Below are 23,879 nucleotides of genomic sequence, written 5' to 3'. Positions count from 1 at the left end.
AGTTAGTACAGGTACAACTATATGATAGATGTAGAATGGAATTCTCTCTACTTGTGTGGATTAGTGCAGCTGAAACAAGACCATCCAGGACAAAGCAACACACTTTATTGGCATAAGCAGAAATATTCACTCCCTTCAATACCAATGCTCTGTAACAGCAGTATGTACTATTGACAAGATGCACTGTACAAATTCACCAAAGATCCTTAGACAACACCTTCTAAACTCTTGACCACTTCCATTTAGGTCAAGGATAGCAGAAACAAGGGAGCATCACCACCTGTAAGTTTCCCTCCAAGCCATACACCATTTTGACTTGGAAATATGTCATCGTTCCTGGATCAAATTCCCTCCCTAATGATAAGTGGTCTACCTACAGCACACAGATTGCAGCGGTTCAAGGAGGCAACTGGGGACTGGCATTAAACACTGGCCCAACCAGCGATGCCCACATCCCACGACACATTAAAAAATAAGTATTCAGATTTTGTAAGGGTGGAGATAAAAAATCCAAAAATAACTGGCCAACTACAACAGGATGTCGGCCAGCAGTGATCTCACTGAGTACTCGTGGGTCAAAGTTCACCCTGGACCTTCAAAGAGATTTAATGCAGATATTCTAAAACTTTCACAAAAGAACAATGGCAGCAGAAGTTGACAGTTTATTGGGCTAGGATTGGTCCATCTCTATGCCAGTAAAAGAGGTGGCAGGTCTGACTGCATTCCAACCTCACTTTCCCCTGATAAAGGTCCCACTGGCTGGTACTGCCAGCATAGAGATGGGGTTGCAACATTGGCAAATTTTTCATTTGCAATTTATATCTTCAACATTAATATCCTCCCTACAGGTGTCTGAAAGCACAAAGGTAAAGGCTCATATGTTACAGAAAATGGATGTTGGTCATAAATGTTTTTGGAGGTCTTGCGGAAAGACAAAGTGACATAGACTGACATTATCAAAAATGTTGTTCTTTTTTGAAATATTTGTAAGAATTCATAAACTTAAAAAGCTTGGATCATTTTATTATATTATGAATAGGAAATAAGGAATGATAAAGAGCTTGCAATAGTCATGAGGGCTTGGAAATGCTGAATGAGTTCTAAGTATGTGGACATTGCCATGGGCATTCCTAAAATGGTGTTTTGACCAAAGAATTAGACATCCCATTGGCCAACAGTAGCATAAGATTGATTGAAATAGGATAGTATGATCTTGTCAATGAAATATCCCATGCACCTTGGAGAAAAAAAGATATAAAAATCATTTTATGGTTCGTTGCCTAATCAAGGAGTCTGGTCAGTTGCTAGAGCTACATTCAGCAAAGGAATTGGCCACTCCAATTCACCATTAGGATCATCTTGAGGGTTGTCTGTGTGCTGCTGTGCTCAAATACAGTCCTGTACCAGAACCTGCTGCAGCTGCACAGGGAAGTAGAACATGGTATGTTTTGTGCTGTATTTCTGGCTAACTGCAATGGACGATTTGTTATAGGAAGGATTGTATTATTTAAACTTACCATGAATATCAGCATACATAACCTCTGAAGCCTTACAAATTCTCTCTAAAAGCAGAGGTTCAATTTACAGGATAAGCTTAAAAGTGAGCAACTGACATGGGTGTAGGTGGTGACTATTTTGAAATGTCATCAGCATCCACGCAAAAAGTGGGTGTGTTATAAACGTCTCCATCCTCACAACACAGCTTACATTGTCTCCTTGATTCTTGGTCGTCAGTTATAAGACAAGCAAAACATTCATTGCATGGGATGCAAAACTAATTCTGATTATTAATGTAAGAGTAGCATGTTCTTGGCTGAGAAAGGGGGTCAGCTGAAAATGTAAAAATAAAAATCAGCTCAGAAAATGTAACATGGTTTTTGGGGCTATCAAAATGGGGCCAGCTTGTATGACTGGTCAAATTATAAATTGTGAGTGATGGCAGTTAAGATATTTGTGTTAAAACTGAACTTTGAGTAATGCATTATCGTTATCTGTCAGGATTCCCACGTGTGAACTGTAGAATAATCAGGTGCAAGGACATTACAATCCCAGTGTTTCCTCGTCAACACCCTGGTTGGAGTTTTTTTCTGTGGGGAACTTATAGGTTCCATCTGGAAGGATTGCTGGGGATGGAAACTGTTGGTGTACTTTATTGGAATAAGAAACAGAAGACAGTAACAGTGAGTCTTTCATTACTACACACCCCAATTAGACCTGACATTGCTCAACAGGCTTCCTTTCATGAAGGATATCTCCCTCAGCTGAAAGGGCGACCCAAAAAAGAACTGATTAAATCGGTGAGTGACACAGACCAGCAAATGGATGGGGCCCACCTATCAGCTGATGTATGGAGCTCAGCCTGCAGAGTTAACTTACACTGCATCCTGCTAAACATGTTTTATTTAAGACAAACACACTCACATAGCTGTAGCAGCTATTTATGGTGCATAAATCACCGTAAATAATCACTGCTTGCTGGCATTTCAATTTGAACCAGGAACAGATTTCAAGGGATAGTAGACTTGCCACTCCCCTGTATCCCACACTAATTCCAGCCAGGTACAGTGTTAATTTTCCCACTCTCAACAACTAGTTTAATATCCTCTGACGTTACTTTTTCAGGTTGAGTAGCTGTTAAACTGTTTGCAAAGTGTGAAAGAAGAATTATCATCGTCAATCGAAATTGTCCAGGTTACTTGTGCAATGTTTCACTTGCTGAAAACACAAGATTTAATTTGGAAAGGCTATTGTGATCATTATCGCCCAAAAATAAGATTGCAAATATTCCAAGAAAAACATCCAAAGCAGAGACGACAGCTGCAAGAGAGATGCAAACAGGATGCTGCTCCCTGGGTCTGCCAATATTGTTTTCTAAACAGTGTGAGAGGTGTCAGGATGACTCAGCTTTTGATCATCCTCCCCATACTGGGGCAGTGCTAAAAATCAAAGTACCCCACTGTGTGAAGAATCACAGATGCCAACTGTTCTCTGGTACATGACAAGATTTGGTAGCATTTTGATATAAAATAATTACAGGAGCCAAGTTTCTGCAAGAGTGACAGACAGCGTTCCTGCTTCAGAATAGCACAGCAGATGAAAATTGCTGCACTAAATAATGCATCATGCCAACCTCAAAGTATTCTAGTACAAAAATATGCAAAGGGATTAAATAAAACCAGATCTTTGAAAAATGAGAGCGATGATTTTTACACACCTGTATCGACATCAAAGCTTTCGTAGGTCCAATACGGAGGTTTGCACGAAGGGGGTCAAACCGTACTTCAAAAGTCTCTGTTTCACAATAGGGTAGATTCTTCACCTTATTCAGCTCAGTGCTGAAACCTACAGTACAAATCACATCAGGAAAATCAGGAAAGACAGATACCTACACTTTACCTGTAAGGTATCGTTATTAGAATAGACAGCAGTTACTTACAAGGTGAGAATATCGAGTTTTATTTCTATTTTAATGTACAAATGCCTTTCCACATGTTGCATGACAAGGGAAGTAGAATGTTTGTATCTGGGAAAGTCAGATGTACTTCCAGTAATTGATTTATTCCGAGGAAGTTAAAGTCTGAGATCTGACGAAGTTCTCTAATGACTTACATATAGAATAATAAATACGCAGGAGTGAGTTCTGAGGTGATTGAGACGTTTAGATTAGATTAGATTACTTACAGTGTGGAAACAGGCCCTTCGGCCCAACAAGTCCACACTGACCCGCCGAAGCGCAACCCACCCATGCCACTACATTTACCCCTTACCTAACACTACGGGCAATTTAGCATGGCCAATTCACCTGACCCGCACATCTTTGGACTGTGGGAGGAAACCGGAGCACCCGGAGGAAATCCACGCAGACACGGGGAGAATGTGCAAACTCCACACAGTCAGTCGCCTGAGGCGGGGAAATGAACCCGGGTCTCTGGCGCTGTGAAGCAGCAGTGCTAACCACTGTGCCACGTTCTGATGCTTTGCCCAGCAAATCAGACCTGGAATGTAGTATGAGGAGAATAATTATGGTCCTCAAAAACAAGTCTTTTATCTTGATAATTCCAGTGCCACGTGCTAGTGGAGGTAAGAACAGGAGGATATGACAGATAAATACGTGGCTAAAGAATTGGTGCAGGGGCAGGGATTCAGATTTTTAGATCATTGCAATCTTTTCTGATTGGTGACCTGTCCAAGAGGGATGAGCTGCATCTGAACTGAAAGGGGATCAATATCTTGGCAGTCAGATTTGTCAGCGCTACAAGGGAGGGTTTAAAGTAGACTGGCAAAGAGGTGGGATCCTCAACAGCAGGGAGGCAAGTGCGAGGCTGCAAGGAGATACAGTAATCAGAAACAGTAAAGTGTAAATACAGGTCAGGCTGGAACACAACAGGGAGTAAAGTATGCCTGTTGGATTAAATTGCTTCTATTTCAATACAAGAAGACTGACAGGTAAGGCCGAAGAACTCAAGGCATGGATAGGTATGTAGGACTGGGATATTATAGCCATCACAGAAACGTGACTAAGGGAGGGACAGTACTGGCAGCTTAATGTGCCAGAAACAGGTGCTGTAGCCAGGATAGAGGTGGTAGCAAGAGGGAAGGGGTGTTTCATTTTTGATTAAGTATTGCAGCAGTAATCAGGGACAAAATAACTGAATATTCATCCAGTGAGGCTTTGTGGGTGGAGCTAAGAAACTTAGTGGTGATGGTGATGTACTGGGGTGTACTACAGGCCTCCAAATGGTCAACAGGAATTAGAGGAACAAATCTGGAGGGAGACTGGGGAGACTTGCAGGAGCAATATAGTTGTCAAAGTAGGGGATTTCAATTTTCCTAACATAGTCTGGGACTGCCATAGAGTGTACGGCTTAGATAGGATGAAATTTGTTCAGTTCACTCAGGGAAGTTTCCTCAAGCAGTATTAGAGGGTCTTACTCAGGAAGGAGCAAAACCCGACCTACTCTTGGGAAATAAGGCAGGACAGGTGACTGAGGTGACAGTGGGGGAGCATTTTGGGAGCAGTGACCATAGTTCTATTATTTTTAAAATAGTTATGGAGAGGGATAAAACTGGTCCACAGGTTCAAGTTCTAAATTGGGGTAAGGGGAATTTTGATGGAATTAGACAGGAGCTTGCAGGGGTTGATTGGAATAATTTGTTTGCAAGTAAAAGGACTTCCAGCAGGCCCTTAAAAGTGAGACAGCTAGTGATCAAAGTCTATATGCTTTTTTTTAGATTACCTACAGTGTGGAAACAGGCCCTTCAGCCCATCTACTCCACACCAACCCTCGGAAGAGTAACCCACCAGATCCATTCCCCTTAACTAATGCACCTAACTCTACGGGCAATTTAGCATGACCAATTCACCTAACCTGCACAACTTTGGACTGTGGGAGGAAACTCCACACAGACAGTCACCCAAGGCTGGAATTGAACCCGGGTCCCTGGCGCTGTGAGACAGCAGTACTAACCACTGAGCCACCATGCCGCCCCTATGAGGGCGAAGGGCAAGGTTGACAGGAACTGGGAACCCTGGATGACAACAGACATTGAAGCTTTGACCAGAGGAAAAAAGAGATATGGCTCAGGTACAAGGATCTGGGATCAAGGGAATCCCTGGAGGCATATTGGGGAAACAGGAGCTTATTGAAGAAAGAAATCAGGAGGGCGAAAAGGGGTCATGGGATAACCTTGGCTGAGATTAGGGTGAATACAAAGAGGTTCTTTTAAGTATATTAAAGGAAAAAGAATAACTAGAGAAAGAATACAACCCCTCAAGGACCAAAGTGGACATGTACGTGTAGAACCTGAGGAGGTGGGCAAGGTCCTCAATTAATATTTTGCCTCTGTGTTTACCATGGAGAAAGACATGAAGACTTGGGTACTTGGGAAAGTTAATGGTAATATCTTGGGAACAGTCCATATTAGAGATGCTGTTGGATGTATTAGAATGTATGAAGGTGGATAATTCGTCTGGTCCTGACCAGATATATCTAGAACACTGCCAGAGGCTCGAGAAGAAATTGCAGGTGTCCTGGCTGATATTCTTACATCATCGTTAGCCGCGGTGAGGTCCCAGAAGACTAGATGGTAGTGAATGTTGTGCCCTTATTCAAGAAGGGCTGCAAAGAAAAATCTGGGAACTATAAACTAGTAACTTTAACATCCATAATAGGTAAGTTACTTGAGAAAATTCTGAGAGATAAGATATACATATATTTGGAAAGACAGCATTTGATTAGGAATAGTCAGCATGGCTTTGTGCATGTGAGATCATGCTTCACAAATTTGTTGGAGTTCTTTGATGAAGTGACCAGAAGGATTGATGAGGGCAGGGCAGTAAGCAAAGTCTGTATAGATTTCAGTAAGGCCTTTCATAAGGTTCCACATGGTAGGATGCTCGAAGGTCAGATTGTATGAAATCCAGAGAGAGCTGGAAAAATGGATACACAATTGGCTTGATGGTAGGAAGCAGAGGGTAATAGTGGAAGGATGCTTATTAGGCTGTAGGCCTGTGACTAGTGGAGTGCCTCAGGGGTCGGTGCTGGGCCCATTGCTGTTGTTATCTATATCAATGATTTGGATGAGAATGTACAAGACATCAATAATAAGTTTGCAGATGGCATTAAAATAGTTGGTATCGTGGACTGTGAAGAAGGATATTGGAAATTGAAGCAGGACCTTGATCAGCTGGAGAACTGAGCCAAGAAATGGCAAATGGAGTTTAATATAGATAAGTGTGAGGTCTTGCATTTTGGAAAGTCAAATCGAGGTAGGAGTTTCATGGTGAATGGTAGGGCATTAAGGAGTGTAGTGAAACAGAGGGACCTTGGAGTTCAGGTGCACAGTTCTCTGAAAGTGGAGTCACAGGTAGACAGGGCAGTGAAGAAGGCTTTTGGCACATTGGCCTTCATCAGTCAGAGCATTGAATAAAGAAGCTGGTAAGTTATGTTTCCATTGTACAGGACATTGGTAAGGCTGCATTTGGAGTATTAAGTTCAGTTCTGTCATCTTGCTATAGGAAGGATACTAGTCCACTGGAAAGAGTGCAGAAGACATTTACAAGGATGTTGCCAGGACTCAATGGTCTGAGTTACAGGGAAAGGTTGGACAAGCTAGGAATTTTTCCATTAGAGCTTAGGAGACTGAGGGGGTATCTTATAAAAGGCATGGATGGGGTGATAGTCTTTTTCCCAGGGTTGTGGAATCGAGTTTAAGGTTAAGGGGGAAAGAATAAAAGGGAACTTGAGAGGCAACTGCTTTACACAGAGGGTGGTATGCATATGAAATGAGCTGCCAGTGGAAGTGGTTGAGGCAGGTACACTAATAATATTTAAAAGGACAAATACAGAAACCTTTACAACCAGTCTGTACACTCCCCACAGCTTTTTTTTAATACTCTATTTATGCAGGGAAATGGGGTTACCATGGACGGATATTTTGGTCAGCCTGGACCAGTTTGGGCTATACAGCCTGTCTCCATGCTGTAGGACTCTGACTGTATGATATATGAAACTGCCAGAAATATGCAATTCAAACAGGAGATACAGATCTGACTGACTGACTTCGGTCTTTCTGATGAAATGTTAAATTCAGTTCAGACTAGGTCTTGTTTATTGCGGATTTATGACCTTGGTTCAACCACAATAGGTGATCAATGTGGGTATTTTGTGTTTTTGGGGTTGAAACCAAGCCATTTTTGAAACCATTTTAGTCAATCCTAGGTATTGAAATCAGATGATGTAAGTTGACAATTGATGGGTCATTTTTTTCTTAGGAACTGTTCCAGAGTTTGTAGAATCTTGAAAAATGACTATCAATCCATGTATTATATCTAAGGCCACACATTTAAGTATTCTAGGATGTAGATTATTGGTCAGTACCAGCTTCAATCACATCAATTCCTGCAATACCATTTCCTGACTAATACTGATTTCCTTTAGTTGTTCCTCCCTGTCACTAGACTCAGTGTTTCCCAACATTTTTGGAGCATTATTTGTGTCTTCCTTTTGAAGACAGAACCAAAATATGTAGTAAATTGGTTTGCCATCTTTTTCTTCCCCATTATAACTTGCCCTGCTTCTAAATATAATGGATCTACATTTATTTTCACTAATCCTTTTTTTCACATCCCTTTACAATCAGTCTGTACACTCCCCACAGCTTTTTTTTTATACTCTATTTTTGCCCTCTTAATTCTTTCAATTCTTCCTCGTGGCTATCTCTGTCAATCTGACTTTTCCAACTGTTTACTGACTGAATAACGTTCAGTACCAATCTCGACTCCTCAGATACTGAAGCAGTCTATGTTCAAATACAATGAAATACTGGCTTGGGCTGAGAAGGGGCTAGAAACATTCACACTGCACAAATGCCAGGCATTAACCATCTCAAATAAAAGACAATCTAACCATTGCCCCCTGACAATCAATAGACTGAATCCCCCACTATCAACATCAATTGACCAGAAATTCAACTGAACTCGTCACACAAACATAGTGGATATCAGAGCATATTGCGGCGAATAACTAATCTCCTCAGTCCCCAAAGCCTGTCCACCATCTACAGGGCACAAGTCAGGAGTGTGATGGAATACTCCCCACTTGCCTGGATGGGTGCAGCTCCAACAACATTCAAGAAGCTTGACACCATCCAGGACAAAGCAACCTGCTTGATTAACACTATATGTACCAAAGTCCACTCCCTCTACCTCCAACACTCGGTAGAAGTGGTGTGTATTATCTACAAGATGCACTGCAAAATTATTCAAAAATCTTTAGACAGCACCTTCCAAATGCTCGACCACATCCATCTAGAAGGACAAGGGCAACAAGTACATGGGAACACCATCATCTGCAATTCCCCTCCAAGCCAGTCACCATCCTGACTTGGAAATATATTGCTGTTCTTTCACAGTCGCTGAGTCAAAATCCTGGAATTCTCTCCCTAAAAGCTTTGTGGGTCAGCTCACAGCATGTGGCATACAGCTCACCACCATCTTAAGGGCAACTAGGGACGGACAATAAATGGTAGCCACTAAAGTCTCATGAACGAATATAAAGAATCTACATGAAGATTAAAGTCAACCATGATTAATATACTGCCTCTTGTCCATGTCCTCATTATCTATTGATTTTTTATCTGGCCTACCACATAGCTACTGTTAGGAGGCCTATAGACTACTCCTAGTTGGGATTTATTCCTTGTTTTACTTCTATCTCACTGATATAGATTCTGTATCTGCCTTCCAAGATCATTTCTTTCTATTACACTAAATTATTTTGTATTAATGATGCTACCTTAATCATGTTTTCCTTCTTGTCTGTCATTTCAAAATATCATATACTGCTGAAAAGTTAGTTTCCAGCTTTGATCTCCTTGTTACCACCTCCATAATGGCTATAAGATCACAGCCTTTAACCTGGGTTTAAGCATTTGTTTTGCTCCAAATTCTACATACACTGAAGAGAAGAGTAATTGCCCTTTTTATCACTTTTTCCCTCTCTGATCTTATTTACCACTGTTTTTCTATGTTTGTACACCCTGTCCTACTCTTGGCATTGTAATTCAAATAGCCATTGTGCAAAACCCCCACTTCTCCAATTAGTTTAAAGCATTATGAGCTATACGGAGAGGTTGAATAGGCTAGGGCTGTTTTCCCTGGAGTGTCGGAGGCTAAGGGGTGACCCTATAGACGTTGATAAAATCATGAGGGCATGGATAGGATAAATAGACCAAGTTTTTTTCCAGGGGTGGGGGAGTCCAAAACTGGACAGCATAGGTTTAAGGTGAGAGGGGAAAGATATAAGACACCGAAGGGGCAAATTTTTCACTCAGATGGTGGTACGTGTATGGAATGAGCTGCCAGAGGATATGGTTGAGGCTGGTACAATTGCAACATTTAAGAGGCATTTCGATGGGTATATGAATAGGAAGGGTTTGGAGGGATATGGGCCAGGTGCTGGCAGGTGGGACTAGATTGGGTTGGGATATCTGGTCGGCATGAACGAGTTGGACATCTCTATGACTCCATGTAACAGCAAATGAAGGATAGGTCATCCCGTTGTAATGACTCCAAAAAGATTTTAACAAGAATACTTCTGGGGTAAAGATTTATATTCTAGATTCAGACATACGGATCAAACAGTAACTTATTTGCAGTGTGTAGAGGGTTAAAAATGAATACAATTGTTGTGCTGATATGGTGAAGAATAAATGAATGATAAACTACATGTGTTGGACAGCATGAGCAGATATTTATACTCCAGGGAGTTTTGATTTTAAACAAATGCAGAATCAGCTAATTCTGGTTCGAATATCCTTTAACAGCTAATAAAGTGTCTTATAGTTTAGATATCATTAGGTTCAAAAGACCTGAATGAACTGGAAACTTTGTACAACCACCATTGGCGCTCTACACCAAATGTACTATTATTATTTAACTCACTATAGGAGGTTCTTTGCATGACAGAATGAGCTTGGAGAGGTGTTCCCGCACCTATAAATACTATGCCCATATGTCTTAAAATATCTCAAGTCATTTCATAGGAGCTTAATCTGAAAAAATAACATTAGGTCAAAGAGGGGGATATTGAAATAGTCACATACAAATTAATAAGAAATTTAGATGAAAATGATTTAACCAGGGGTTGTAAGAATGTGGAACTTATTACCGGATGAAACAATTGATTCATTTAAGGAAATGTCAAATTTGAGGGACAAAAACATCCAGGAGATATATTGATAGGGTTACATAATAAGCTGGGAGAGAGGCTTGTTTAGAGGACAGATATCAGTTGGACCACTACCTACTTCTGTGCTTTAAATTCTATTTAACCACTGAGATGTTCTTGTGTTCCTAAATTACATGTTGATTACGGGACTACATCATTCATCCATCATCCTGCCATGTACATATAGCGTCCCAGGAATTGGGGCAGACTTGAATGAGAAAGTCATCATGAAAAGTCAATCAAACACAGAACAATAGATTACACTGGACAATGTGGGACATTTAGCTTTTTCTCTTCAAACATTACCAGTGGTTACCAAAATACCAGGCTTCAGTCTCTCCTCTTGCAGACACTCAGTTTGAGCTTTCAAAAAACTAGGCGGAGCGCCTTGATTGCCACAAATGCAGATGAGTTCAAGTCACAATAAAAAGCTGAGGCTGGGTTTTCAATACTGAGCTGGAAAATTTCCTGGCTCAGTAAACCTTATCAAGGTTTCAAGGACCCTATCACATGTAATCTTTGCTCCACAGAGATTGGGTGGGAGAGGGTCTGGCCCAGTGACTTCTGGAAGCAGACACAGGACCTCCAGGGGTGGGCGAATGCCAAGGCAGACTGGTTAAAAGCCTTGGTTCTCTTGGTCTTTGTCCCAGTTGTCTTGAGCAGGAAGGTTCCCTAGCATTTGTGCTGTCAACACTCTCAACTGCTACCCTAGTCCTATCCATGCTCTCTTAGACACCTCCATATATTCCATGCCATCTTCATACCCATGTGTGAGAATCAGTTGTCTGGCCATCTATTTCTGCTGATAGAGTTCCTGGAAGGATTCATTAAGAATGCTTAACTGGGCTTCAAGACACAAATTGCGTCAGCTAAGTAGGTGTCTACTTGACCAAACTGAAGAGAAGTGCCTTACCTTGATTGATTGACAAGTATATGCAGTTATACTAAGTTTTTTTTTCCTCTGTTCGCTTTTGTCATTGTATGTTTTTTGAATGAGAGGAGAGATATGAAGTGGTAAAACCTCTAGTTACTGATGATATAGGATCTGATCTCATTGACATGCTATAGAGTTGTAAAAATAATATTTATTTTCGAAACAAGTTTCTGAATGGATGTTTTTTGACCCTCAGCATTTCAACAATTGTCCCGATATACTTTGGCTTGTTAGTTCTGCACGTGGTGTATAAGCATGGTGGGGGCATGGAGAGATGCCATTGCAGATATTGAAGGAGCTTAGGAGGAAGAGATTTTATATTTACCTTTCAAAAGATTTCTCAATCGAGACGGGATGCACAATTCCTTTGAGGGTCGTGAACTCCAAGCATCCAGAAACTGGATAGCTTTGACAAAGAATTTGAGGGTCTATGAGATAGCTACCCCCACAGTGCGGCCAGCCAGGTCATTAATGCAGGGTGTGGACACTGCTCTCAGGACTAATGATCACGAAACTACCATATTATCATAAAACCCCATCGGATTCACTGTGTCCTTTTTGGAAGTCTGGCTGACAAGTTAATCCAGATGGCGGTATTGCGTGCAATTCTGGTCTTCTTTCTATTGGAAGGATGTTGCAAAACTTGAAAGTGTTTAGAAAAGATTTACAAGGATGTTGCCAGGGTTGGAGGATCTGAGCTCAGGGAGAGGCTGAATAGGCTGGGGTTGTTTTCCTTGGAGTGTCGGAGGCTGAGGGGTGACCTTATAGAGCTTTATAAAATCATGAGGGGCATGGATAGACTAAGAAGAAGTTTCTTCCCTGGGTTGGGAGAGTCCAGAACTAGAGGGCACAGGTTCAAGGTGAGAGGGGAAAGATGTAAAAGGGACCTGAATGCCAATTTTTCATGTATGGAATGAGCTGCCAGAGGAAGTTGTGGACATTAGTAAAATTACAACACTTAAAAGGCAACTGGGGAGGGCAGGGTTGAACCTGAATGAAGTACACAAAATTATGGGAAGCATAGACAGGATAGATTGTTAGAATCTTTCCTCATGGCAGATGTTTAAGGTGAAAAGTAGCTTGGAGGAGATCTGAGAAATATGGTAGAAATGTGGAGCATGTTACCTGAGATGGTGGTAGACGAAGGTACTCTCACAGCATTTAAGAAACATCTGGATTCACACTTAAAGTGCAAGGACGCTGTAAGCTATGGACCCAGTTCAGGTAAATAGCATTTGTGCAGCTTGGTGTTTTTTGGTTGACACTGACATGATGGGCCAAAGGACCTGTTTCTATGCTATCTGACTATGATATATAGTTCCTAGGTCTACAATAGTCAAGAAGAAATGGCTCTGGGAATTCTCACCATTGATATCAGACCTCATGAAATCTGATGACTACAGATCAAGAATGGGCTTGCGGCAGATGGTAAGTGAACTGACAAGAAAGAAAAGCCAACAGCAGTGATGTGGTCCCACTCATCCTCACTTTCCACCTCACCAAACTCTGCATCCAAAGGATCATAAACTGCCATTTCCTCCAACTCCAGCTGGATGTCATCAAAGACACATATTTCCCTTACTTGTCAGCATCCTGCTGGGACCATTCCCTCTGCAACACCTTGGTCTACTGCTACTACACTCCCAAGACCTCCCCATACTCTTATCACAACCTCCCATGGACACATAGAAGGTGCAGACACCATTTCTGCACATCCACCAGGATGTCACCAGACACGTATTCCTCTCCCCTTCTTGTCAGCATTCTGTAAGGACCATTCCTTCCGGAACACCCTGGTCCACTGCTCTCCACTCCAAACACCTTCCTGCACAATCGCATGGTAGAAGGCGAGAGGGGAAAGATTCCATTGTCATGGCCCATATAGCCACCAATAATTTGGCAGAAAGACAAAAGAAGTTCTGCTGAGGGAATATGAGCAGCTAGGTGCCAAGTTAAAAAGCACAACCAAAAAGGAATTGATCTCTGGATTACAATCTGAACTAAAGGAAATTAGCACAGGGTCAACAAGATTTAAGAGGGAAATGCTTGGCTCAAAGATTGGTGTGGGAGAAATGGGTACAAATTCACACAACATTGGCACCATTACTGGGGAAGGGGGGATCTGTTCCAATGGGTTGGGTTTCATCTAAATCATGCTAAGAACAGAGTTCTGGCAAATTGCATAAGTAGGACTATACATAGGGATTTAAACTAAATAGGTAAAAACAATGACTGCAGATGCTGGAAACCAAATTCTGGATTAGTGGTGCTGGAAGAGCACAGCAGTTCAGGCAGCATCTGAGGAGCAGCAAAAGCCCTTCATCAGGAATAAAAACAGTGAGCCTGAAGCATGGAGAGATAAGCTAGAGGAAGGTGGGGGTGGGGAGAAAGTAGGATGGAGTACAATAGGTGAATGGGGGAAGGGATGAAGGTGATAGGTCGGTGGGGGGGGGGGGGAGAGGAGGGGAGAGTGGAATGGATAGGTGGAAAAGAAGATAGGCAGGTAGGAAAAGTCATGGGGACAGCGCTGAGCTGGAAGTTTGGAACTAGGGTGAGGCGGGGGAAGGGGAAATGAGGAAATTGTTGAAGTCTACATTGATGCCCTGGGGTTGAAGTTTTCCTAGGCGGAAGATGAGGCGTTTTTGCTCCAGGCATCTGGTGGTGAGGGAGAGGCGGTGAAGGAGGCCCAGAACCTCCATGTCCTCAGCAGAGTGGGAGGGGGAGTTGAAATGTTGGGCCACAGGGCGGTGGAGTTGATTGGTGCAGGTGTCCCAGAGATGTTCCCTAAAGTGCTCTGCTAGGAGGCTTCCAGTCTCCCCAATGTAGAGGAGACCGCATTGGGAGCAACGGATACAATAAATGATATCAGTGGATGTGCAGGTAAAACTTTGATGGATGTGGAAGGCTCCTTTAGGGCCTTGGATGGAGGTGGGGGAGGAGTTGTGGGCACAGGTTTTGCAGTTCCTGCGGTGGCAGGGGAAGGTGCCAGGATGGGAGAGTGGTTTGTGGCGTGGCGTGGACCTGACCAGGTAGTCACGGAGGGAACGGTCTTTGCGGAAGGCAGAAAGGGGTGGGGAGGGAATATATATCCTTGCTGGTGGGGCCTTTTTGGAGGTGGCAGAAATGTCGGCGGATGATTTGGTTTACGCAAAGGTTGGTAGGGTGGAAGGCGAGCACCAGGGGCGTTCAGTCCTTGTTACAGTTGGAGGGGTGGGGTCTGAGGCCGGAGCTGCGGGATGTGGACAATATGCATTGGAGGGCATCTTGAACCACGTGGAAAGGAAAATTGTGGTCTCTAAAGAAGGAGGCCATCTGGTGTGTCCTGTAGTGGAACTGGTCCTCCTGGGTGCAGATACGGCGGAGGCGGAGGAATTGGGAATACTGGATGGCAGTTTTGCAAGAGGTAGGGTGGGAAGAGAGTAATCCAGGTAGCTGTGGGAGTCGGTGGGTTTGTAAAAAATGTAAGCATCAAGTCGGTCGTCATTAACGGAGATGGAGAGGTCCAGGAAGGGGAGGGAAGTGTCAGAGATGGTCCAGGTAAATTTAAAGTCAGGGTGGAATGTGTCGGTGAAGTTGATGAATTGCTCAACCTCCTCAAACAATGTGAGCACGAGGTGGCACCAATGCAGTCATCAATGTAGCGGAGGAATAGGTGGGGATTGGTGCCGGTGTAATTATGGAAGATCAACTGTTCTACGTAGCCAACAAAGAGACAGGCATAGCTGGGGCCCATACGGGTGCCCATGGCTACCCCTTTGGTCTGGAGGAAGTGGGAGGATTCAAAGGAGGAATTGTTAAGGGTGAGGACCAGTTCGGCCAAACGAATGAGAGTGTCTGTGGAAGTGTACTGTTGGGGATGTCGGGAGAGGAAAAAATGGAGGACTTGTAGGCCCTGGTCATGGCGGATGGAGGTGTAGAGGGATTGGCTATCCATGGTGAAAATGAGGCATTGGGAGCCAGGGAAACGGAAGTCTTGGAGGAGGTGGAGGGTGTGGGTGGTGTCTCGAACGTATGTGGGGAGTCCCTGGACTAGGGGGGATAGGACAGTGTCGAGGTAGGTAGAGATGAGTTCAGTGGGGCAGGAGCATGCTGAGACTATGGGTCGGCCAGGGTGTTCAGGCTTGTGGATCTTGGGAAGGAGGTAGAACCGGGCAGTGCGGGGTTCCCGGGCTATGAGGTTGGAAGCTGTGGGTGGGAGATCTCCTGAGGTGATGAGGTTCTGTATGGTCTGGGAGATGATGGTTTGGTGATGGGGGTTGGGGTCATGGTCGCAGGGGCGGTAGGAAGAGGTGTCCTCGAGTTGGTGTTTGGCTTCAGCGGTGTAGAGGTCAGTGCACCAGACTACCACTGCGCCCTCTTCATCAGCTGGCTTCATGGTGAGGTTGGGATTGGAGCAGAGGGATCGGAGGGCTGCGCGTTGTGAGGGTGAGAGGTTAGAGTGGGGGATGGGGGTAGACAGGTTGAGGCAGTTAATGTCTCGGCGGCAGTTGGAAATGAAGAGGGCGAGGGCAGGTAAAAGGCCAGCACGGGGTGTCCAGGTGGATGCAGTGTGTTGGAGGTGGGCGAATGGGTCCTCGGAAGGTGGGCGGGAATCCTGATTGTGAAAGTAAGCTCGGAGGCAGAGGAAGAAGTTGAGGTAGAGGGGTTCAGATGTATGAAAAATTATGAAATGAAAGATAAAGGAGAAGGTATGTTTGTAGGTTAGTGATGGAGTTGATTGCGACTTGAAAATAAAAGGAAGGGTCAGAACATGTGAATGTCATATTGTACCAAGGAACCATAAAAGTTTAAGGAAATCCAATAATAGAACAAAGTTAAAGGCTTTGTATCTTAATGCACAAAGTTTTCAGAATAAAATATATGAATCAAACACAAAAATCAAGTAAATGAACATGATCTCAGAGCCATTTTGGGAATATGGTTACAAAGAAATCAAAATTGAGAACTTAGCATTCAAAGATATTTGACCTTTTGGAGAGACAGGAGAGATGGAAACGGTGGTGGTGTGGCACTGTTAGTAAAAAATGATATGAGGACAGTTGTGAGATGGTTGAGGCTTGGATGATGCAGTGGCGGAAAACAGCAAAGGATAGAACAGATTAGTAGGAATAGTGCACAGACCCCCAGACAGAAGAAGAAAGTGAGGTCTGCAAATGCTGGAGATCAGAGTCGAGAGTGTGGTGCTTGAAAAGCACAGCCAGTCAGGCAGCATCCGAGGAGCAGGAGAATCGACATTTTGGGCATAAGCCCTTCATCAGGAAGTAGCCAGTAGCCAATCTGTGGGAAAGACTATACATTGACAAATAATAGGTGCATTTTTTAAAAAGGACAATAATTATGAATGACTTTAATGTTTGGGTTGATTTGGTTAATCAGATTGGAAAGTGTAGCTACGACAATGAATTCATTGAGTGCAATATGGAAAGTTTCCAATGTACTATGTCATGGGACTAACCAGGGACCTCAGTAGTGGGTAATGAGGCAAGTTTAAGAGATGACCTCCGAGGTAGTGATCTTAATGTGATAAGAGTTTAATGTTCAGTTCAAGAGTGAGAAATTTGGGTTGGAATCAACTGGGTTTAACTGAAATAAAGGGAACTATAATGAAATAAGAATAGAATTGATTAAAGTGAACTGGTGCAGAGATTAGCAGGAATGACAGTAAGTAAGCAGTGGCAGACATTCATGGAGGTACTTCATGGCTCTCCGCAAAAATGCACTGGAGAGGGGGCAGAGGAGATTCAGCAGGAAGGTGCCTGTGATGAAATGTCTCAGTTATGGAGACAGACTGGGTTTGTTTCCTTCGGAGCAGTGGAGGCTGACAGGGCCTCTGATTGAGACATACAAAGTTATGAGCGGTACAGAAAGAATAGATTAGAAAGAATTACAGAATTAGAAAGAATTAGAAAGCGGTACAGAAAGAATAGAATACTTAGAGTGTGGAAACAGACCCTTCAGCCCAACAAGTCCACACCGACCCGCCGAAGCGCAACCCACCCAGACCCTTTCCCCTACATTTACCCCTTCACCTAACACTACGGACAATTTAGCATGGCCAATTCACCTGCACATTTTTGGACTATGGGAGGAAACCGGAGCACCCGGAGGAAACCCACGCAGACACGGGGAGAATGTGCAAATTCCACACAGTCAGTCGCCTGAGGCGGGAATTAAACCGGGTCTCTGGCGCTGTGAGGCAGCAGTGCTAACCACTATGCCACCATGCTGCCCATAGATCATGAGAATCTCTTCCCCGTGACAGACATGTCTAAGACCAGTAGTTTAAGGTGAGGACTAAGTGGATTTGAGGAGATCCAAGGAAAAAACTTTGACACAGAGGATGGTAGAATTATGAAACATGCTGCCTTAGAGGGTGGTAGATGAAGGAACTGTTGCAACATTTACAAAGCATCTAAATGAGCATTTAAAATGCCAGGGCACAGTGGGCAATGGACCAAGTCCAGGTAAATGGGGTTAGAGTAGTTTGGTGCTTGTTGGTCAGCATACAGATAGTGGGTCAAAGGGCCTGTTTCTTTGCTGGTTGACTCTACTACATTTCTATGACACCTTCCATGACACCTGTGAAAGCCCCAGCTTACCTACACTTCATTCAGTCTAGTCTGCCATATTAGCTTTGCTCTCTCTGTCTCTCACACACACACATATACACACACGAGAGAAGGTTCACTGGATTTGAAATGTTAACTCTGATTTTCTTCTGACAGATGCAGTCAGACCTGCTGAATTTCTCCAGCACTTCCTGTTTTACGTCTCCCTCATCCACAATTCTTTGTTTCTCTTTACAGAAAAGAAACCCTAATTCACCTTATCCTCAACAATTTATGTCACAGATATTACTATCCATCATAATACTGATTACATGGCCACCATACAGTCCTTATGGGGACAAGGTGCTATTCCATATTGAGCAAACACACTTTCATATTGTATGGCAATACCACAGTGCTAAATAGGATAGATTCAGAATGGATGTAGCAGTTCAAAACAGGATATCCAATGCAGCGCAGTGTGCCATCTGCAGGCAGCAGCAGAATTCCATTTAACCCCACTCATAACCTCATGATTGGGCATATCTTTTTTGATTAGCCACATCCATTTCACTGGGCCAATCACCTTCACAGCTGCTGGCAGGGTGTTCCTAGCCTTGAGGTGACATTGTTCAGTTGTAAGTGATAGGTTTTAGTGAGATCATGCTAGTGAAATGTAAATATCAACCATTATTCTTTGCCAAGTTCAGGTCGGTGAACAGCTCCTAGAACATACTGGGTGGGTACAGTCTTCTGTTAAGAAGTTTTCTTCCCTATTTCCTCATCCCTCTTCCAGCAGCTTGTCTTGCTCTATGTGACCTCTGTTCACTCTCTCTTCCATGTTTATTAATAACTACAGGTATGTCCATCTTCAGAAACCACGTTTGTGCAAGAACCTTGAACTCAGCAATTACCTTTCATAACACTCCATGCTATTATTTTTTGTGACTTGAAAGAACTATAGTATCAGCAACATTTGTAAAATCATGGTAACAACCAGAATAAATCAATCAGCATGTAATCTGTAATTAGTTGATCCCATTTAGTGGATTAGGTGCTGAAGGAGAAACATCTCTGCAACTTGATATATTGAACTCTGCAAGTTTGAGAGGGTAGAGTGTGTGGTGTTGGAAAAACACAGCTCAGGCAGCATCCAAGAAGCAAGAAAATCGACGGATTACTCCTGATTAAGGGCTTTTGTCCAAAACATTGATTTTTCTGCTTCTCGAATGCTGCCTGACCTGCTGTGCTTTTCCAGCATCACACTCGACTCTAATCTCCAGCATCTGCAGGTCTTCATTTTCACCAAGTTTGAGAGGGTGTTGTCCTTATTAAATGATGGAGCAGGCACGAAGTGTTGATTGGTTCACTTTTGCTCTTCGTTTATATATTTGAATTTATGGTCAAATCTGGGGCTGATTCAGAAAATCATGCAAAGAATGATCGGTGTATCTCTGGGTCGGACAAAAGAAGCAAAACACATAAAGACTAATGTGAGCAGCAGTTGGAAACACTGTATGATATGACTCAACTTTATGCAAGAGACTCCCATTCATTTACATTGAATGTAATTTTGTGGCAAATAAGGTTCTCAGGTTCCCTCAGATATCTGTGTCCCATTGAATATATAGTCGCAGGCACTATTGAATAAATATCCATCTCAATAACAGCACTTTGATAATTTCAGCATTTGTAAATGGTGTGGAAAAATAAGTTTAAAGTTTAGATTGTATTTTCTGCACAACAAATGCATAGTTAGCTGTGAACCATGACTTTTTCAAGCATAACAGCTGCCTTACCTGTTTTTTTAAGAGCATGTCGATCAGTGTAAAATGATACTGGCAAACAGCCTGTGTTTGTAATCTTCACAACATGTACCTTGACAGTGCTGAGGATTACAAAGCCAAAATCCAGGACAAACTCTGGCAAATGACATCTGCAAAATAAAAATCATGGGTGTAATACATACGTAACACTACTTATTCTTAAATTATAAACAATAACCCACCATTTTCAGTATAGAGTACGTGTAGCTGATTCTATCATTTACTCTGAAGTTCTGACAGGGTGGAAACTGTGAATGAGAATCTGGTGTGGGTAACAACCCTGCTTTTAACAGACAAAAACCTTGAAGAAGTGGAGTTCATTACTGCATTCAAAACTAGGAAAATGGTTTCGATTGGGGGGGGGTGGGGGTGACACATTCATACAAACATGTCCAAGGAAGGCAGAGAGGGGAGAGGACAGATGTTACAAACTGCAAATTACTTAAGATCAAAGATGTTAAGACTAGTTTAGATGTAGAAAGTCCAATTGTGTTGAGGCTGTGAATTGTGGTCCTTATCACAAGAGTTCAAATGCAGCATAATTGCTGATGAAGGTACAGGGAGTTTCAAGATGGGAATTGACTGACTGTGATTGATTGATTGATTTTATTGTCACGTACTGGAGTATCGTTAAAAGTTTTGTGTATGAGCAGTGCAGACAGATCATAGTAAACAAAGAAATGACTTAGACAGAGGCATACAAGTTACATTGCACAGGGTGTGTGGTGTGTGGATGTGTGTATGGTGTGTGTATGTGCACCTTTTGTCTAATGGAAGAGGTTGTAGGAGAGCCTGACTGGGGTGCGATGGGTCTTTGATGATGTTGGCAGCCTTTCCATGGGAACAAGCCATGTAAACTGAGGGAAGGTTGGCTTCCATGATCGTCTGGGCTGTGCACACCACATTCTGTAGTTTCTTACATTCCTGGGCAGAGCAGTTGCCATGCCAGACTGAAAGCAAAATATGCTTTCAATGCCCCATCAGTAGAAACTGGAGAGGGTCCTCACGGCTATGCCAAATTTCCTGAGCCGCCTGAGGAAGAACAGGCGTTGTTGTGTCTTCTTGACCATCACATCTACGTGGGAAGTCCAGCATAGGTTGTCAGTTGTCGTCACTCCAAGGAACTTGACGCTGTCTACCCTCTCAACCTCAATTCCGTTAAAGTAGATGGGAGCATGTTCTCCTCCTTTATTCCTGAAGTCAATGGTCAGTTCATTAGTTTTGCCAACCTTGAGAGAAGGTTGTTCTCATTGTGCCATGTCGCCAAGCCCTCTACCTCCTTTCTATATTTGACACAATGTTGTTAGAACACAGGGTTCTTTCCAGATATCAATCTTTTGGGACATATTGAGATCAGGGGCAAATGTTTTGCCTGGAGCAAGTTGCTTTTCTGGTGTTACAAGCAGACTTAAAATCCTATGGTTATAGAGTCATACAGCATGGAAAAAGACCAGTCGGTCCAACCAGTCCATGCCAAACATAATTCCAAACTAAACTAGTCCCACCTGCCTGCTCTTATAGTTAAATCCAGGACTCCTGGTTCAGAGGTAAGTACACTACCTCAATGTCACATGAGCATCCATTTTGCATTTTATTGCATTTCCCTTTAAGAGGTGTCAATCACATTATTTAGTTTATTCAATCAAAACAAAATGAAAGGAAGACTGAGCTGATTTGAGAAGATAGTTGGAATGCAGCATCACCTCCACTCGCATCACAGCAACATTTTAAATAGAAAAGTTTGCTTTAATGTTGCTTTTTGTTACAATAATGTTACAATATCCCTTCCCTTAACTGTTTCTTCATCTGATTACATTTTACATTTTCAAAGAGAGTAAAGACTTTGGGGTTTGGAAGGCAGATGTTAGACATACATAATCCTGCATTCTGTAAATAAACTGACTGTCAAAAATGGATTTCTACTCAACTTTCATAATTCACCATCTGGATTGGGATCCAATTAAGCTGCACATGGGATTTTTGGCAGACGTCTTAGCATTCACATTCAAAGGTCTCTATTTCCTCACAGAGCTCTTTCCTTATTGTCCAAGGAAAGTGGCAGAATAGGAGTTATTGTCTTGCTCGGAGTTTGAGTTTTCTTTTTATTAACAGATTCCTCAGCTTTGCAAAATTACTTTTGGTTATTCCTACTTTTCTTCTAGCATGGTATCAGATCAACCACCTTTTGTTATCATTTGTCCTGAATTGACAAACCTTTTCCTGTGTGACATTGTCTATTTCAATCTTCAGTTTCTTTTCATGTACTCCTCCTAAATACCATTGTTTCTGTCTTTGCATGTTTATTCTTAGTCCATATTTACAGTTTTAAATTTGACTTGATTGACAATAGTTTGAAGGTTTGCTTTTGATTCTGCAAGTGGCATTATGTCATCAGGGCAACACAAGTTTGAAATGTTCTTGCCTCCAATTTTTACTCACAGAAGTGCAAACAATTCTTTGAATAATTTCTGTGTACAGACTGAATCATTTTGATGTCAGTATACTGCTCGCCTCTCTGGAAATACATCTGATTGTCCTTTCCTGCCTATTTGGTTTCAATCTCAGCTCTGGATAAATCTCACCTCTTACTGTCAACATCATACTTCAGCAATGTTTATTAGTTTTTGGTATTAAACACAATCAAATGTTTTTCATAGCCTATAAAATATATGTAAATGTTCCCATTTAAGTCTTTACTCTATAGATCAGAGAACTAATCCTCAAACTCATCAAAATGTTCAACAATTTGGAAAAGGGACTATTCCTTTCATCCAATATTTTCACATTTTGAGTATTATACGGATTTATCATCCAGTTTTGAGGTCCAAGATCACTAATCCTTATGAAAAGGAGTCCCTCAATTAAGAAATTTAGGAACCAATAACTTGGGGAAGTAAAATCAAGTTTTTCTCACTTGTCATTCGTGTTCATTTGTTCCTTCATTAGGAGGAAGGGCAGGACCAGAGAAGGCCAAATAATACAGGCTGGGTTGTCTCCTAGGTGACTGCGACCTCGTGCTGAACAGACTATTCCAGTGTAGCAGGTGAAATAGTAAAGAACCTGCCTTAGTCAATGACAGGAGAAGACCATAGCCATCAGGTCACTTGCTCCAAAATATGCAAATAGGTATAAAGGGTACTTTTCATCTGTTAGTTGGTCCTTGATCTAATTTTGGGTTAAGAAACAAACAAATTGGCATGTCAATAATATTAATTATGGTGATGAAACATGTTCATAGTTGTGAATTTGAGAGAGATATAAAGAGAGAATGATTGTATTCTTCTCTTGATGAGCAGAGAATATTACTGGGCAGAAGGACTGCTTCTGCAGCATAGAGTTGTGGCATACTTATAGAATCAAACACAACAAAAGATGCCTTTTGGCCCATCATGACTATACTGCCAAAGCTGCACGAAGTCGATACCAGTTCCACTTGCCCACATTAGGTACGTTGCCTCGAGTGTTGTCTCACTTTAAGTGCTCATTGACATGCTTTTTAAAGGTTGTGAAGTTTGCTGCCTAAACTACCCTCCCAGGCAGTGAATTCCAGACCTCTACCACCCTCTGGATGGAAAAGCTTTTCCTCAAACGTCCCACCTTCCTATTAAATTAAGTCCACTTATTGTTGATCTACTCATCCAAGGAGAACAGAGGGTTTCTATTCACCTTGTCTATGCCCTTCATAATCCTATACATGTCTATGCCTCCTCAACCTGCTCTGCTTCAAAGAAATCAACAGAGTTAATCTAGCCTCCCTTCAGAGCTGAAATGCTCCATCTCAGGCAACATCCAGTTCAATATCCTCTGCGCCCACTTCAGTGAAATCACATCCTTCCGAAAG

General features: G+C 42.5%; 1 protein-coding gene across 1 annotated transcript in view; it reads right to left on the bottom strand.

Moving 5' to 3' along the window:
• The window catches only part of hydin (HYDIN axonemal central pair apparatus protein), an 888,678-nt gene that overhangs the window by 302,462 nt on the left and 562,337 nt on the right, over nucleotides 1–23,879 (bottom strand). The window contains exons 33-34 of the mRNA XM_060837518.1: nucleotides 20,012–20,148; nucleotides 3,215–3,342 (exon numbers count right to left, since the gene is read on the bottom strand). Coding sequence (XP_060693501.1) covers nucleotides 3,215–3,342; nucleotides 20,012–20,148 — 265 coding nt within the window. The remainder of the gene's footprint in view (nucleotides 1–3,214; nucleotides 3,343–20,011; nucleotides 20,149–23,879) is intronic.

This window comes from Hemiscyllium ocellatum, chromosome 17 (assembly GCF_020745735.1).
Source record: "Hemiscyllium ocellatum isolate sHemOce1 chromosome 17, sHemOce1.pat.X.cur, whole genome shotgun sequence".
Taxonomy (NCBI): Eukaryota; Metazoa; Chordata; class Chondrichthyes; order Orectolobiformes; family Hemiscylliidae; genus Hemiscyllium; species Hemiscyllium ocellatum.
Note: the sequence above shows the minus strand (reverse complement) of the source record. Positions and strands in the feature narration are given on the sequence as shown.